General features: G+C 40.7%; 1 protein-coding gene across 1 annotated transcript in view; it reads right to left on the bottom strand.

Moving 5' to 3' along the window:
• Positions 1-16,844, bottom strand: part of KLHL14 (kelch like family member 14) — an 85,649-nt gene that overhangs the window by 23,268 nt on the left and 45,537 nt on the right. Inside the window, 5 exon segments of the mRNA XM_080381530.1 lie at positions 417-574; positions 3,315-3,473; positions 3,625-3,815; positions 10,142-10,220; positions 14,709-14,798. Of these exon segments, the coding sequence (XP_080237656.1) occupies positions 417-574; positions 3,315-3,473; positions 3,625-3,815; positions 10,142-10,220; positions 14,709-14,798 (677 nt within the window).

The following is a 16,844-nucleotide window of genomic DNA, read 5'->3' as shown; positions in this document are numbered from 1 at the left end:
CTTTAAAGATGTTCGAAAGTGTCTCATGGTTTTGAGCTCCAATTTAGGAGCCCTTCAAGAGGTTTGGTTTTCATATGGACTGAGCACCCAGCCTCTACAAATCAGACTCTTTTACAAGTACCTTACAAGCAGAATTATAAGCATATAGTCCTGTCAATAACTTTTGCCAAATTTCGTCTGATTTTTATATTACTCCATATCAGTGAATACAGTCTGATAACAACTCATCTAAACAGAAAAAGCACAAAGGTGAAAAATACTCCGTGCTCTCCACAAGTTGAAAACCAAACCAAAAGCAAAATCTGCTCCTGCAGCTACTTCATCCCTTGTCTCCTCTCCATCCCATCAGTGATATACAGATTGGCTCCAAGAACACAGGAGGAATGGAAGGGTCACTGCAGAAAGCAGGTACACACCATACTCCAGCTGTAGCCTCCTACAAGGTAAATACTGTCATCAAGGACGGCGCAGCCAGGGCCACTGCGACCCTCCAGAATGGGAGTCTGGAGAATATTCCACTGGTCACCTTTTGGATCATAGCATTCCACAAGCATCACATCGAGATGTGAGAAACCTGGAGGGCAATGAGAAAAAAGAATATGCATTATGACACACTGTTTTATTATTTGTTTTACTGTTAAATTTATTAAATTATAGTTACAATTGTATAATTACAATTATAATGTAATTGTTAAAGTTCTAGAAAATACTGCCACATAAATTTAATATTAATGTCTCATTCAGTTCAAATAAATCTGTTGAAGACTTTTACCATTAGGTTCTACAGTCTTCTACAAATCATAAGGACATGCAAAACCCAAACAGATCAGAAATTTACACTCAGTAATAGTCTATAAACAATGCAAGCAGATTCAAGCAATATTCCTCCTCATCTATCAGCGCCAATGTGAGTCTGCACATGTAGCAAAAGACTGTCCTGGCAGTCTTTCTCAAAGGCCAACAGATATAATCTATTCAAAAGTCAACAGATTAAATCTTGCTCAGAAATCTATGTCCTACAAGTCAAAGTAGATCTTAGACAACTGATGCCACTTGGTTCCAGAAGGACAAGGTGCTTAGCATGACAGACATGATGTTCAGGACCAGTTTCAATTTTCAAGCTGATTTAAGGTGTACCCTCTATAACATGCAGCCATGAAGTGACAAAATCTTTAAGGCAACAGAAAATGTAACCAAAAAACCAGGTGGCTCGATCCTTCTCTGACAGACTGAAAAAGGCTCAAAGCAATGGCTGGTTTGTAATCACCAAAGGGCAGATGGGTCTCAGCTCAAGACTCTCAAGCTGTATTAATTAGTATCAATTAAGTGAGCAGAACACAGACTTAGAACCCAGGAGTCCTGGTTCCTGCTGCAATATTTAGGCATTTCCCTATTTCAAATTACCTTCTTTATCAGAGCACTGCAGTAAAATTATGGCTTTCTTAATATGCTGGGATGCTTTACTGACACTGCTGTCTTCTCCATCAAGGTATGACAGAAAAGAGAAGTTAGATTTTCTGGAAAAGGGTGTTTGGTGATACTGGTACTTTACAATGATGCTGCTTGTAAGAGTATTATTTATATCAGGAATGAACAGCTATGATGAAATAGTTTTTTGTTGCTGTAAAGTTTTCAAGGGGCCATAGAAAGGCCACCGCAGTGTGCCCAGAATCTGTCAAAAGCTCTTTAATAAACTGCAGTATGCACATGACTAGCTGTGATGTGGTAAATGCACTGCTAACACTAGTGTACAGATCCAGCTTCACAAAAAAGGGCTTTGCCATGGAGGCCGGCTGTTCCCCCAGGGTGGAGAATTTGCAGCATTTTATCTGCACTTCAGTCCCCTCCCTCCTCCTCTCCTTGCAGTTGCTCCTTTTGTTTCACTGTACAGAAGAAACCAGTTTTCCAAAAGGCCCTTCTACCAGACAGCGGCAGCTTTCCAGAAGCCCAGTTGTTAAATACCTCTCACAACAACAAGCAATTCATACATAATGAAGGCACCTTCGGGTAACAGTTGTAGAGGCAAAACCGACAACATTTATTAGAAGCTCTTTCTTTCCCAGAGGATGGTAGGAGAAACTGAGTGAAAAAAAAGGAGAAGGGAGGATGGAAGCAATTCAAGCCTACGGAAACCAAAGCATGTGCTTTAGCAGTAGGAGGGCTGTGACATGTTAACTTTTACTTTCACAGGCAAAAAAGCAAACACCGTGGAGCTTTGCAACCTCTACAAGATTTGCAGGTGCAGGTGCGCAGGCAGTTTTTACCTCCTTCACTGTGTAAGGTCCAGTCCAGGAACACCCATCACAATGAGGGATGGGGAGTAGAGGCACAGCAGCCCTGCACCTGGCTGCAGAGTTTTATGCACCACTACTATTTACCAGGGAAAATCTACATCTGAGACTTTTTCCCCTATATGCTCCACAGATCTTCAAAAGCAGCATGTGGCTTCAGAGTCTCACGGGGACTCGGGTGCTGGAATCATGCAAGCACATGGCCTGGTGTTACTGGCAGTTAACATCACTTTTTATTTTGCATTACGATTTTCTTTTTTGTTGTTGAGAGGCTTTTTTTTTTTTTTCCAAGCAAGAAAGGATAAAGAAGAAAAAAACGTGAATTTAAACTGTCAAATATTGTCATGGGAAAAAGGAGCAGGAGCTGTGCTTTTTGTCTAAGTAGATGGATTAAGCAGAATCTCTTTAGCAATAATAGCAACAGCATGTAGGTATTAAGACAAAAATACCAGATGCCTAAGCAATAGTTATTTTAATATGAGACCTTTTCAAAAGATGAAAACAGTAGACCGCTAAAATGGATTATAATTAACAAGCTACATTTAATACTAAAGAGGGATCTAAAGAACCTAGTCCTAATATTTAATGGCTGGAGTTTTTTTTTTTTTTTTTCTTTCTCTTCATTAAATCAAGACCTTGTTTTTGTGTGTTGGTCTGAAAAAAGCTCTCTCTAACTGCACGTTTTGGAAAATGATTTACAGAGGAAAATATTGCTGGTACTCTTGGGTCAAAGAATAATCTGTTTGTTTCATTGAATTCTTGGTAGTGACAAATTGTCCAATGCCTTTGAGTAATGGAAGCTCCCATTTTTATTATCTAAAGCATTCATTACTCATATATTTAATGTACTGTTGTAATTTTAAAATAATTTGCATAAAATGTTTTTAAAAATTGCTGGCTCAAGTGTCCTGTTAAATTGTGTTGCCTGGTTTTTAATGTATTTAGCAATGACTGTCTAACAAAGATATTCTTTATCAGGAGATAGGGGACAGTGAAATGCTTTTTCGCTATTAAAAACGTGACCTTTCAAATGGTTTCCTCCAATTGCATACAGTCGATCATTCATTACAGCCAAAGTGTGGATTGCTCGCTTTGTGTTCATGTCCTGTTTTCGGGCCCAGACGTCCATCACAGGGTCATAGCAGTACAGCCAGGGGACATATTCTCCATTGTGAACACCTCCTGCAAAGCAAATATACATCTGTTAATTACTGTACATAAAGACACTGCACTGCAGCAGGAATTTAGCTCTAAGTTTCTGGGGTTTTTTTGTTGTTGGTAGTTTTGGGTTGGTTTTTTTGTTATTACAGCAGGAATTATAAAAGACACTGGCCTGAAATATATATCTTGCCATTGTGAACAGCTCCCGCATGGGCTGCCAAAGGCTGTGGTAGTGAAGACACGTAACGCCACTCGTTTGTCTCCAGATTGTAGCACTCCACGCTGGACAAATAGCCAGTTTCATTTCTTCCACCAATTACATACAAATTCTTGTCAAGGCGACAGGCGTAGAAACTGGCTCTCCTGGAGGACAGGGCAGAACAAAACAAAACAAGCCAACAACAAACCAATTAGCCACGTCAACCATTTTTTTTTCCTCTTCAGCTGACTCCTTGACCTAAGATAGCGGCTCCTTCAAATGCCACTTCAGAGAGAAGTGTCCAGGAGCTTCACAGGCTTACAGCTATCCTAGAGATGGTGGCCGCTTTGCTGATCCAATACATGTCCCACATCACATAAATACTTCATTTCTGGTGTCAAAACAATTAAGTATACATAAACCTGGCAGAAAATCCCCCTTTTAAAAGCTGTTTGTTACTTTTTTAAAGCCGTGAAAGATAAAAAGGTGCTCATTAATGTTTGGGGCATTACCTTGTAAGGATGTAACAACTCAGTAAGACAAAGTGAAAAATGAGGTAGATAATGTAACAATAATAAATTATCTTGACATTCACTTTCTTTATGGTCCTTCAAGGGTCATTGTTCCCAATTTACTAAGAGAACCACATCATCAAAATTTTTCTTCAATTATTTTTTTCTTATTTCTGCAGTACTGCAAATAAAACAACTTTCCTTATGCTAGGCACAGTATTAAATTTCTGCCCTTTAACTCGAAGAGTTAAAGAAGTCTGTCTCTATCCAACTAACTCTGAGAAAAGTTTTAGCCATCTGTCCACTTTCGCATGCAACTCAGGTATGCAGGAGAAGAATTAATTTTTCTGGCCAGGACTGCTAGGCATATATTAGTTCATCTTCCTTGTGCCTCCAAAATTAATGACGAGTCTCTGTAGCTGAAGTAAAAATAGAGCAGTAGATGATCTTGAGAGACCCTGTTTGGTGTAATTCACTTTCAGGGAAAGCTCCCTGGATTATTCAGCAGTAGGAAGGTTTGCTAGGGTAGAGGCCTTTAATTTTAAGCTGCAATGATATGACAAAGAGAATTGCAAAAGAGTACAGCTAGGCTAGGAATATACTGAACAACAGGAACTGTCAGTCCCAAACTTGGTGTTTTCTCCAGGGTGAAACCCGAGTGTTGTGGGAACCCAGAGACATGCAGGCAGGTCAGGCACAGCAAGGTCTAGCTCTGACAGCTCCTGCAAAGCAGGCACACTGGAGCGCGGCTGCAGCTTGCCAAACCCTGCTCCGTGGCTGACACAATGTGCTCCGGTTCCTGCTCAGGCACTCGAATCTGAATTTGGGAGTGGCTGCAGATTACACTGCTGAATCACACGGTACATCTTGGGGGCCTGATAGTCACCTGCATCATCAAGGGCTTGATCCTGCAGACTGCTGCAAAGAATTCAGGATGGTGGTGGTCCACGTACAGAGCGCAACATCCTGCAATGAACAGCTCTGGTACGTCCCAGCTCCTCCCCAGGCCTCCCTATAGCCATCCCATGACCAGGTGAGCTAGCAAAGCCCGGTGTGCCATGCCTCTAACCTGCTATCTAGCCAGGCACGTGTTCAGGAGCGTTTCCTTCAGCGAAGGCATGAATAAGATCTCTCTCCCTTACCCAGCTGCCTGTTTTCACAAAATTTGTAGTATGCTGGAACATTTTGGGGAAATTTCCCTCTTTGTTAAATGATGCTGAGACTGGCTGGTGGTTTTTAGGTTGGAGGAGAGGTCAGGCAGACATGAAGATACAGCTAAGAAAACAGCAGGGCTGTTAGGGCATTCAGGGAGCAGATGTGATGCAGCGCTGCCTGTTTCTGGCACCACTTTTTGGATCTGGTGCACACTTAATAGGGCTCCTCACCAGCCAGGGTCACCGAGCACCTCCTGTCTACCTCTTTGCTTTCACCTTGCCAGAACGTGGGCAACTTGGACAGTGCAGGACAGCACCCCTTGTTGAGCGGGACCACCACCACAGAGAAAAGGCTACTGAAAAAAAAGATACAAATAGGAGGACAGGAATATTGCTAAGTGCCTTCAGCTCAACTGACGAATTAAATAAGACCATTTAATTTATCTGTCAATGGGCAGATAGCAGCTGATGGCATATATTGCTCTGCATGGTCGGGCAGCAAATTGTGCATCTATGTTTTTAGACTGATTTTCTACAGAAAAAAAGCTTATTTGATTACACTGTACATGTAGCCATGTCTGCCTGAATGTTGTCTCCTCAACAAAAACCTGCTGGCTGATTTCACTCTAATCTGACAGAGGGTATAGGTGTTACAGACCATCAAGTGCCTATATGCTTCCCCAGAGTATGTGACAGGCCAGAGGTGAAGACAGCCCATAGTGGCCCCGAAAGTGGGAAAGGCTGCAGAGGTCACATTCTACTAGACATCAGAGAGCCTGCATGGGCAGGCACATGTTCTCCAACTCCCTTGTGTCCGGCAGCTGCAAGGCTCAAATACACAGAGTGTCTGTCATCGATGCTTAGGCTGCTCATGCATCTGCTCGCCTGTCCTCACACACCTCCTCTGACAAACCCGTTAATGAACTGCTTTCAGCGTGTTTTTTTAGTTCAGGTTTAATAAACAGAGGTAGGCACAACTTGCAGGCATTATTCTCTTAACTAGGATTTCACCGACATTATTCTGTACGTGTACTCCTGGTTTCATCCACACAGTGTCACTATAAGGAGCAAAAATGAAAGTGTCGCACGCTTCACTCTTCTGCTTGGATGTGATATTCACTCCGTAGCTTTTGTCACAAATATTTTAAGCTTTTTGTTTTTTTTTTTTTTACTTTTCAGTGATACAGTGTGCAAGGGGCATGCTGTTAAATGATGACTTTTTAAACTGCTGTAAAATATGATTCAGATTAAAATATAATACAGCAATCTTTGCATGACAACTTTCCCCACAAAACTGGGAAGACACTATCCATTCTAATCAGATAACTGGAATGCACTTCAGGATCTGAACATGGACAGTAAGAATTATTTTGTGGTTTTCTTCAGGACTTGCAAGTACTTGACATTCACTGGGCTTTGAAATGCTTTTCTTTCACGCTCCTTCACTCAATAATCAATACAACTAACTTCTTGTATGTAAGTATATACACACAAAGGGGAAATTTTTTTTTCTGATTTCCACAGACCATGACTTTATGTCCTGAAACAAGAAATCCAACTACCAGTCTCGGGTTTAAAACTATCGGTGCTATTACTGATCATCACAATATCTGGACCTGATTTCAGAGACACTTCTAGAGTGTATATGCTTTGCTTTTCAAAAACTAAGACCATCTTAATAAGGGCTAACATTACTATTATTGAAGTCAAAGACTAAAATAAAATGTGAAATTGCTTTCTCTCTTTTTCTGTGGCTTCCTTTCTCAGTTCACTTGGCCTCAGTGAGGATGCTGACCTGCTTACTTCCACTTGTGCTTCTTCAGGCCTGGTACTATGCCATGTTTTTTGCTGGTCTTTAAACAAAAACTTTTAACTCGGAATGTAAGATGAAATAAGATGTTTTAAATGTTATGTTCCACACACCCTGTACAGCTCTGGGCTCAGATGGGAAGATGCAACAGTACTGACTGAGGTGTCTAGCTGGGGCTCATGCCACAAGTTCAGACACGTCTGCTACAAAGACCGCTCCTTCAGTAAGCATGTTAGTCTAACTGAACTGCTCTCCAAAAAGCATCCCGTTGTTACTGCATCATCAGGCAGATGTGTATTTCAAAAGCTTATGAGTCATTTGCTGCTTCTCTAAACAACGCACGTCTGAAAATAGTACATACTTTTCAAAAGCATGTATCTTTGAGATGTTTCAAATGAAAAGAAACCAAAGCTTTGGATTTAAAGAAAACACACTGATGGCTCTGAATTCATAATGGGATTAGACTTTTCTTTGTAACTCATACAGTAAAATCAATTAGATATGGATTTTAGCATACGAGATAAAAGTTTACTCATCAAATATTTCATACAGATTTTCAGCTTGAGAATATGCTGCCTGTGAATGAGACCCACATTTACCTGGCAGTCATTTCAAAGGAGCTATTATAGTCTATCCAGCCAATTATTCTCAGACTAAAAATCCTAAGTACGTTTTGACTCGATGGACCATTATGACTCAGAAAAACCCATTAAACAGTCTGTCTTGTCAATGGTGCCTGCATTACGCCAGCAGAGACAGGGCATGACCCTGTACTCCTGGGGGGGGCGTGGGGGGGTGGAAAATAGCCTGTTGACATTAATGGGAACGTTATCTGACTAAAGGAGCTGGGGAAGGGAAGTGCATAAAAGCTCTATCTTGTATGATCTTCCAAAAACTGGGCCAGATTCTACCTCCAAACATTTTAGAAAGTGATTTGAATATCCCTGTTTTCCAGCAATAGCCCCAATGCTTAGGAGCCTTTAAAGGAAAACAATGGGCAAGCCTGTGAGTTACGTATCCTGAACAAAAGAGATGACAATTAATGTCATAAGGCCCCTTGCAGAAGGAACTATGTATGAGTGGACCACTACATTTAAACAACACTGTAAGGAGCTGAGATGCTAATACATTACAGTTTATCACCATGCAGCTGCTAAGCAATCACAATGGGCAGCAGAGTTTCTGACTCCTGGCTGATGGCGGCAGCTTCCACCGGAATACAAGGCAAGTCACATTCCGCACCTGCGATTATAAACTGATTTTCTAAGCAAAATGCAACTGCCACTGTGGAGGTGGCCAAAGTCCGGCTGCCTGCTTTCCTCAGCCTTCAGCTACCTACTTCTGCCTTCTGAGCTTTGTCAGCTGAATAAACCCAACCGTTCAGCCAGCCGCATGTGCCCCTCGGGAGTTTTGCTTGCAGATACTCAGAGGGCCTAATTAGGACACAGATTAGGCTCCACAGAAGAGCTTCAGGCTCCATACAGACACTAGTCAGCCTCCCGGTTCACTGAGGATGACCTGCACAATCTCACGCGCACCTCCTGGCTTGCCTGCCCCAACACCTGAGCTGACGGTGACTCAGCCCAGGATGCTGAACCAGAGGGGGAGGCATCCCTCTGTTTTAAGGTAAAAACTCAGCTGTGGGGTTATCCCACAGTGCTGGCAGGGGTGAGGGATAAGGCTGGGGGTGCCAAACCAGGGCCATCTCTTTAGCTAAAGCCTGCTGATGGACTAGTTCTATTAACAACTAAAAAAGAGAACAGGAACTCTAGTAAAGCATTTTTAAAGTAAAGGATGAAGTTATTAATAAAGCCAGAGACTATAATGAACTATGATGCTCTTTTTTACGGCTAATTTTATCAGTTCACTCAGCTCCAACAGGGAACCTGCTCAGATCTGTTCCAATTGTGCTTTTTCATGCACTGGTACAATGCAGTATTTTTGGGTTACAAGCATTGCACGTGGGGCTGAGTATGGACTTAGGTCAATCGAACTGAATTCTGAACAAAGACCCTTCAAAGACTCTACAGACAGATAATGTACCTCTGGAAATTTGAAAAGACAGACATATTTCCATGCATCTTGTAATATGCACCTTGAATCACAAATTTGCACTGAGTTCAATATATTTATGACTGCCAGACACCTGAACGTTGTGGACAACCAGAAGAAAAAGAGCTATGATACTGACAGCACATGGAATAAGGAAAGTGTCTTATGAAGATGCTGTGCGATCTCTTCTACGCTGGACCCATGAGAAGACAGGTGTTGAACTGAAGGATGGACATGGAATATTTTTTCATAAACCACTGTAACTTTGGATCTTCTGCCTTTGAGATTCTTCATATGAAACATGCATCATTCAGTTTAGCTTTGGGGGACACTGTCCCTGCCAGGGTAGGATTTGGGATCCAGAGTGAAGTTTACACTGTTTTTATGGGTCACTGCTCAAGTCCACAGGTACCTCTGCTCTTTCTTACACAGTAAAATTAAAGCGTGTGCTACTCTAATATGCATTAGCTGGCAGCAACTTCACTCAAAGACCAGCTAGGATTAAGAGACCTCTGACAAGGGGAGACATTCTGGAGACCTCTTCCTGGCTGGCGTGGTGAAACGGGATGGATTCAATGTGTGAAGGTTTCCGTTCCCTGTAAGATATCTGACTATAATTACTGCTTGTTTACTGCAAACTCATCACGACACTTCAGTCAGGGAATGTGACAGGACACTATGGAGGCTTCACAAAAATCCTTCAGACAGTACCCAGGCAACCAGAAATTGCACGAAGTCCATGGTTATTTTGCATGAGTTAGCACTGCAGGATTTGGCATCTGGAGTTATGAATTTGGAAAGTTCAAAAAAATTAGGAGACAAATGGGACACAACTGCATGCTGCAGTTTTATCTCAGCATTTTCAATGCTTCTGTAGGCCTCCTTACGCCCAGAACTAAGCCAAACTTCAGCTGTTCCTAGGATGATAAAACATATATTGAAAAACATGTAGCAGGTTTTACCTCTCTTGCATGGGTGGAAGTTGTATCCAGCTGTTAAACCTGGGATCGTATCGGCTAACAAAGTTTGTGCTGTGTTTCCCTGTAAAGATAGATTATTTTGACACTCAGCTGTTTGTTTCATGTATTTAACATCATGATTGTAATATATATTACATACACTTCGCAAGTTGACAGCTTTTATGAAGGGTTCCCCCTTTTACAACAATGTATGATTACACTATGTGTACAGTAATAATTCAACAAATGGGGCACTGCAAGGTTTGAATTAGCAATTGCTAGCAGTAAAAGCAGATAGAGATTATTCTTTCTCTCTGTAATAAGATCTTGAAAATGTGTATTTAAATTTACTTATAGATGCTGTGGTACTTTCACAGCCACCATAAATCACAGCACTAAACACAATTACTGCCCAAAAGAGGGCATCCCCACAGTATTTTTTGTAAGTAGAGTATTTTGTGTCAGGTAAAAAAAATCAAAGGGAGAACATGTGCTTTTCTTTCTCCTCACATCATCTCTATGTGGAACACTGTAAAAAAACATTGTGCAAATAACCAGGAGCTGCATAAGCCATCAGCATGGGGTATGCAGTGTTTGCACTAGATGGTTTATTCTACCATGTACTTTCAGTGTAAGTTAGAAGAAACTACACATGTGCATCGAAGGGCGAATACACTCTTGGAGTTTTATTCCAAGTGTGTTAGCTAAAATATGAAACATGAGCAACATACACCAGCTAACTAGCTTATCCCTGCTGTCAAGCCCAAGAACTGTATTCATGTCTTCACGATATTAAGATTTCACCTTATTTTACATGCAGATTGACATCAAAGCAAGAAAACTGAAGCAAGAGAGTGTATGGCAATTTCCTGTAACACCTGAGACTCTAACAGATGAGGATCTCGGAAACAGAAACCTTTGTTTATGTATGTGTGACTAAAAAATTGAATTAGAGGCTTCACAGGCCAGCAGAATAACCCAACTGCATATGTCACAGTTCTATAAATGGTCACTGGGTATTCTACAAGGTGAATATTTTTGCATCAGACAAGCCTCTGTAGGATTGGCTCGCTTTGCTTGTTTCATTCCACACTTACTTCAGCATGTGTAAACAGACTATCAAGATTGTAAAGAAGAATAATGATACAGCTACAATTTATATTTCTAATAATTTAAGATCATGTTCTACAAGAAAACAGAGAAAGAAACCATGTTGACCACTCTGTCTGGAAGCAAACTCATTCGCTCGCTGTGTTGCAAGTGTGTTCTATATGAGGAGGGTAAAGCAGAAGACTGATGAATAATGCAGCATTTCCCTTCAAATCCAGCGTGGTGCCTAATGAGGACCAAAGCCCTTTATGCTGAGCACCACGCAAACACATCTCAAGACATAGGGTGAGATCCCCATACACTAAGGGCAACTGGTCATTTTACTGCTGGGTTTAGTGAAGCGAGGCTTTGCTTTTGGTCCCTTTTCTGAATTCCTTTAGTCTATACAATTTAGAAAAAGAGGCAGTGAGAGCTATAGATTCAATAAACAGTAAAACAGTAACAGCAGGCATCTAACTGGCCCTACATCTCACTGTTTAAGACATTTATTAACCTATTTCTATTCCAAAAAGCAGGATTTCAAAACAATGTAGGAGGTTTTAATGCTGCCATATTCACTACATCTTTCAGAGTTACTGGGCATTTCAGTGGTCATATAACAACTTTTTAATTTTTGTCATACAAACCTTTCATTCGGGGACCTTAGCTTCTTAACAGAACATGTGTTATACACATATTCAGTACAAATACCATGTTATGTGGAGGCTTTTATAGTGCATGGTAGAAAGAGAAGGGTTTAGTGAGCCTAGAGTGGGAAAACAGGATACAAATCTGGTCACTTCACAGGAAGGGAGATGAAATCACACCAGAACAGGCACAAAGAAGAGCTACTATGGAGACAGGAGGAACAGAAAGTTTACCTTATGGCAGGAAACAAAGAACTTGGCTTGTTGCACCTAGGAAAACAAAAGCTGAAAGGGGATAGGAGCACTGCCTGTAATACATCAGAAGAACAAATCTCCAGGGGAAAAACTATTAAGCTAAAGGCCAACTTTGGCATGAGAACAAGGTGATTTAGACAGTCAAAGAATACATTTTACTGGAAATTAGCATAAGGTTTCTAGTCATTTGGAGCCATTGGATTCCGTAACAGCTTTCCAACAGGAGTAGTGGGGGCTAAAAATCCAACTGCTTTTTGAATGTAGCTTAGAAAATTTACAAAATGGGACAACATGATGCCTGTGATGGCAGAAAAAGGACCTGATGACCTGCTTAAGCTGCCTGGTGTAACTGGTTTGACTCCAGTTTAATTTTGGACTACAGTTTGAAGGAGAAACGTTTATTATTTTGCCTTGTTCATCAGTCAGGTTACATGTTAGGAAACACCTGTCAGAACATAGGAACTGTGACAAGTGATCAGAAATCAGGATTTGCTAATCAGGACGATGGGACAAAAGGAGGCAGATGCTGCTCTCTGCTCTCTACAGGAATGTCTCTGCAGCCATGCTGACAGGTGAAGGGCTCTGAAGGTTAAGAAGGCTGGTCTTAAATCCATGCCTGTGTTCTTCAACCTGCTCTCATCAGCATTTACTCATGCAGGGATCCCTTGTGACTGGAAAGGCATAGCTACAGAAGGATGTAAAGAAGTGAGAAAAAATGTGTCCCGCGCACCCTAAGTTGTTAGGAAGTCACAGGGGCAGCATGGAGGGGGCATGGGCGCCCCTCAGGGTCCACCCAGCTTCTCAAGAATCCGCCAGTCTGATGGCTAAAGAAATGTGTCATGCTCCTTCCATGGCCCCCATCTCAAGGATAAGTCTTTCCACTGGAAAAACACCTGGCACATTCTCACTCAAATAAAAAGCCTTGTAATTCTCTGGCAAGACAGTCCCAGCTAGGTCTGCCTGAAGCCCCTCCTGTCTATGAGAACAGCAGACAACGGCCTTTACATAAATTCAAGCAGGTACATGTGAGCAGCTCTCATGTAGCTGCACATTTAGAGATCAGATCCAAGAAAGAATTAGCCCAGCAATAGCACTGGGTGTAGTTTATGATTTCAGGTCTGCTTTTTGTGACAAGTAAGATCCATTTCTCTCGCAGTAAATTTGTAAAGAGATCAGTTATCAGCAATGCTCCTACCTCTTTTATTCCTACTATCTTCTCTACAGAAAAATTGCTGCCCTAGTATGCACATAACAAGGAAGATGTCAGATGTCTTCAGCAACATCTTCAGCTCAGGGGTTGATCTAGGTGACCTCAGACCTAGGCACCATCCACCTGACATATAGTTGTGCTCAACTCCTTTCGCATATGCAGTGTACGTGCCCCTTCTAACATCTCTGCATGAGATAACATCCCACCTTGAGACCCAGTTTCCACATCTCTACGTTGTGGGTAATCATACTTCTTTTATCCTTCATGTGACATGGCCATTTAACTACAAACTGTCTAAAACAAAGTCTGCCTCTTATTATACATATGCCTACCACCAAGCACAAGGAGCTCTCCGTTGTTAGATGTGGCTGATGGTCCTAATAATAATAGTCAATAATGACACCACACTACCTCCTGTTTAATATATAGGAGATTCAACAATAGAAGTAAGGGGCTCTTCCCCTAAGACATTTAGTGATATTTTTAACTACACCGGAAATATGCTTATAGGGTGGACTGGATTGTTTGTCTCAGGTTTTAGGAAGTGAACAGATGTAACAATTTTCTATAATTTGGTTTAGTGCAGATGCTGAAATGGGGCATTCACAATAAAATATATGCAGTATATGTAATTTCAGCTGGATCCTCTGGTGTTTTAAAGTAAAAATGTGTACCTGCAAGCTGTTTTATGGTTTCTCAGTCATAATTATCTCTGTTACACAGACTGCTACAACTACAACTCTTTCTTTGTGTGCAAGCTTTTTAACAATGTCTTGACAATTTTGTGAATTTTGCAAGGCATGGTATTCTCCTTTTGCTTTGCTCAGAAGCCTGTTAAATTGTTTAATTTCTCTTTGCGGTAAATTTATGAAGTAATCAAATCAAAGAAGGTAGCAGCAGATAATCTGTATGAGAAGCTCTTGCACAAGACTAAAAAAAGGACCAGTTTAAGAATCTCAGAGACTAGATAATTAAAACATTAACAACTTTAGCTGCGAGTATCTTGTTTGACAATAGAAAAGAAGCATTCATCTACTGCAATTGCATTATTATATTATGACTGGAAGGAGACTGGAAATGAAGGTTAAAATTCTTAACAGCTGCTGCCTGGTGCATGCACTTGAAAGAGTCTTTTCTGCTGCCTGTGGCATTTCTCAAGGGATGTGGGAGCTGATGAATGACGGAAGTGCTAATGCTGAGGTACCAGATATTTATTACACCAATATCTAAAAGTAGCCTTTGCTAGCTTCAACAATTAGGCTGAGGGTCCTCAAAATCCCTAGCTAATGACTACATCAGCTGACCTGATGGATGGACACAGACACAGGAAGGCAGATGCTGCTTGTGTCTCTTAATATTCTATACATACCATTAGGGTTCCATTGGTCTTCTCCTCCCAGCACAAACAAGAAGTTTTCCACTTCCACAACACAGTGATGGGCACTGTTATATGGCATAACTGTAAGTAAAGCAAGAATTCTTTGTCAGCTCAGAGCACTGATTCCATCAAATACTTCCAAAGGTACAAAATACAACATTGAGATTACATCTATATAAAATAACAGGGGAATGCATCACCCCAAGCATGTATGTCCACTGACTTAGCAGCAGAAAAAGCCACTAATCAGTAATCTTACACTATTCAATCTTGCAAATTATGAAGGAAAAAAGCTGGAATTCTCTCTGGACCTTCAGCGCCCCCTCCCCCCCAGCCCAAGTGCCATATATGCTGCTCTAAAAACAACTTGTAAAAAGGGGTGAAGTTGCCTGATATTTCCCTGAAAATAAGCAGATGCTAAGAATCCTGGTATGCTAGGAAACATTAAAAAAACCTCAGCCCAGCTTTGTTCTGCTGGTAATGTTTCCACAAGAAGAGTCAGTATGTTCAGTAGCTTTCTATTACACAGCAATGAACAAGCTGCATTTCCATACAGTTTTAAGTTTTTAAATTAAGGTCCTGCTGATTTAATGCCTTTTCCAAATGTATACGCTTAATTTCCTGTACAATGTCATTAGCAGCACAATCACACATTTTCTATTCATCTAATCAGGAAGCCCTTTGTTAACAAAGATCAAAACTGTGGCATTAGGTTTGCAATATCCCTTTTTTTTGGAGGCGTCGCAATTACTATGGACCAACTACAGTTGCAATAATCTATTTTTTAAATTTACCTTTTCCACTGCAAATGCTAAGACACAAAAATAAGGACTTATATATACATAACATGCCTATATTATTGCAGCGTGCCATACAGCACTATTGTGATACTATAAGGTAAATGTTAACTTACATAGCATTAGTTATCATACCACATAGAGTAGTTTTGGCCCAATGACACCAGTAGGAAAAATGATGTCCTTGTTCAGCTCATCATATGGGCACCTTAAATCTAGGTGAGGACAAATGGGGAGGTGATGTGCATGTACAGGCAGGGAACTTATTGCTTGACACGGATCAACAGAGCACTTAGGAAACCAGTGCAGTGGGAAATCAATATGACTCAGGGCCAGCTCTTACTTTGTGCTCTTTTGCCAATGCCAAAAAAAAAAAAAAAAAAAAGCAGCCTATCTCACACTTGGATTATTTTGGGTGATATATCTCTCATTTCATTTGTTTTATTATCTTTTATTTTTCTCAGAATGCAGTTGTGCAGTATAGCATATGCAAATAATAATAATAAGAAATATGCACAGCTTTGTTATTTAGGACACATTTTCTTAAAGATCAAGTGGGCTCATTTAAGCTTCTCACTAAAGTTTTTGCCAAGGCAATGATGAATAAGTAAGGTATGTTTTTAGTTTCTAGTAAAGGTTGAATATCATTTCCATAGTCTGTGGTCTTACAAGTCATGTAGAGTGAAGCAGTTCTTAAATTGAGCAGCCAAGTACAGTGAAAGTTCATTAATTAAAGTTATTTGCTACTAGTATACTTTAGATAACTGAGAAGTAATCCTATACCAGGCACTGCATAAGATTTTATACTACCTAGATATTCCTACACTGGGATGAGATAATGAAAAAGATTTTTGTTATCTTTTTAGCCCCCATATCATATTTATCTCATTCTTTAAGCTCAAGACATTTTCCTATTTTAAAATCTTCTTTCTCATAACGCCAGCACCTTCCTTGATTTTGTGGATGCTTGTACTACATAATGAATTTGGATCTCCCATGGGAAATTTTCTTAGATGCTTTTTGGGACCCCTCCTCTCAAGAAGAAACTCCTCAGGATCACTCTGGAGGGGCTTCAATCCTTACCTAATCCAATGCTCTGTGTTAGGGTTCCATATTAGGTCCAAGCCAGTGGTTGTACCCTCAACCAGGCTCTTCTGTTGGTCAGTCGGGGGAGATCTAGTGTTTACCAAAACAAATGGCTGCAGACAGCACACATGCTTATTTTTCACATTGTTTCTATTTTTGCAAAGGCTGTTGTTTATTTATCCTCCATATTGACACAAACAGGGCCAGTAGAGGAAGAAATTATATTTTAAGCTTTTCTGCTGTT

The sequence above is a fragment of the Falco punctatus genome, assembly GCF_963210335.1.
Source record: "Falco punctatus genome assembly, chromosome: 3".
In the NCBI taxonomy this organism is placed as follows: domain Eukaryota; kingdom Metazoa; phylum Chordata; class Aves; order Falconiformes; family Falconidae; genus Falco; species Falco punctatus.
The sequence above is the reverse complement of the archived record's forward strand: the minus strand, read 5'-3'. Positions and strand labels throughout refer to the sequence as shown.